Here is a 646-nt window from a genome sequence, read left to right on the forward strand (position 1 = left end):
CATACATTTTAAAATGTGATAGTATTTTAACATACCAAAGTTTTCCAGAGAATGGGTATTGCCTTGTCTTTGTTCAATAAGCTGAAGAACAAATTAATTCTTTTAATTTTCTCAATTTTCATCAGAATTGTACCTCTCTCAGAAATTGTCCCATGACTCTGTCAAATAAAGGTAATGTTTACTTTTTTCTAAGCTGTCGATTTTGAGACGTCTGGAGATTTTGCGAGTGGAGATTTCCATGAATGGACGGATGACGAGGATGCCGAAGATGACCTTATGAACGATGAAGATGAAATTGAAGATGATGATGAGGACGAAGGGGACGATGATGATGGTGGTGATGACCACGATGGGTACATCTGATCGATGGCAGACGAGATCCATAAAGTCTACATTTCTAGTATTTACAAAGTGATAGCCTGTTAAGAATTACCTTCTTGCCCCCAAAACAAAATGATTCTAAACCTCACATATATTTTGTATAATTATTTCAAATATTGAAGCTAAAGTCGTAGAACTTTATGTTTAAATAGGAATCATTTGCTTTGAGTTTTTATATGCCTTACAGAAAAAGAAAACACATATGGAGTCTAGCCAGACAAAAGGAAGTTTTGAAGATCTACTAAAATAAATTTTTCATAAGAAA

General features: G+C 33.9%; 1 protein-coding gene across 1 annotated transcript in view; it reads left to right on the forward strand.

Moving 5' to 3' along the window:
• The window catches only part of SPOCK3 (sparc/osteonectin, cwcv and kazal-like domains proteoglycan (testican) 3), a 484,671-nt gene extending 484,308 nt beyond the window's left edge, over window positions 1-363 (forward strand). The window contains exon 7 of the mRNA XM_012657019.1: window positions 194-363. Coding sequence (XP_012512473.1) covers window positions 194-363 — 170 coding nt within the window. The remainder of the gene's footprint in view (window positions 1-193) is intronic.
• Window positions 364-646: the final 283 nt, after the last annotated feature.

The sequence above is a fragment of the Propithecus coquereli genome, unplaced genomic scaffold (genome assembly GCF_000956105.1).
Source record: "Propithecus coquereli isolate 6110/MARCELLA unplaced genomic scaffold, Pcoq_1.0 Scaffold53, whole genome shotgun sequence".
Lineage (NCBI taxonomy): Eukaryota > Metazoa > Chordata > Mammalia > Primates > Indriidae > Propithecus > Propithecus coquereli.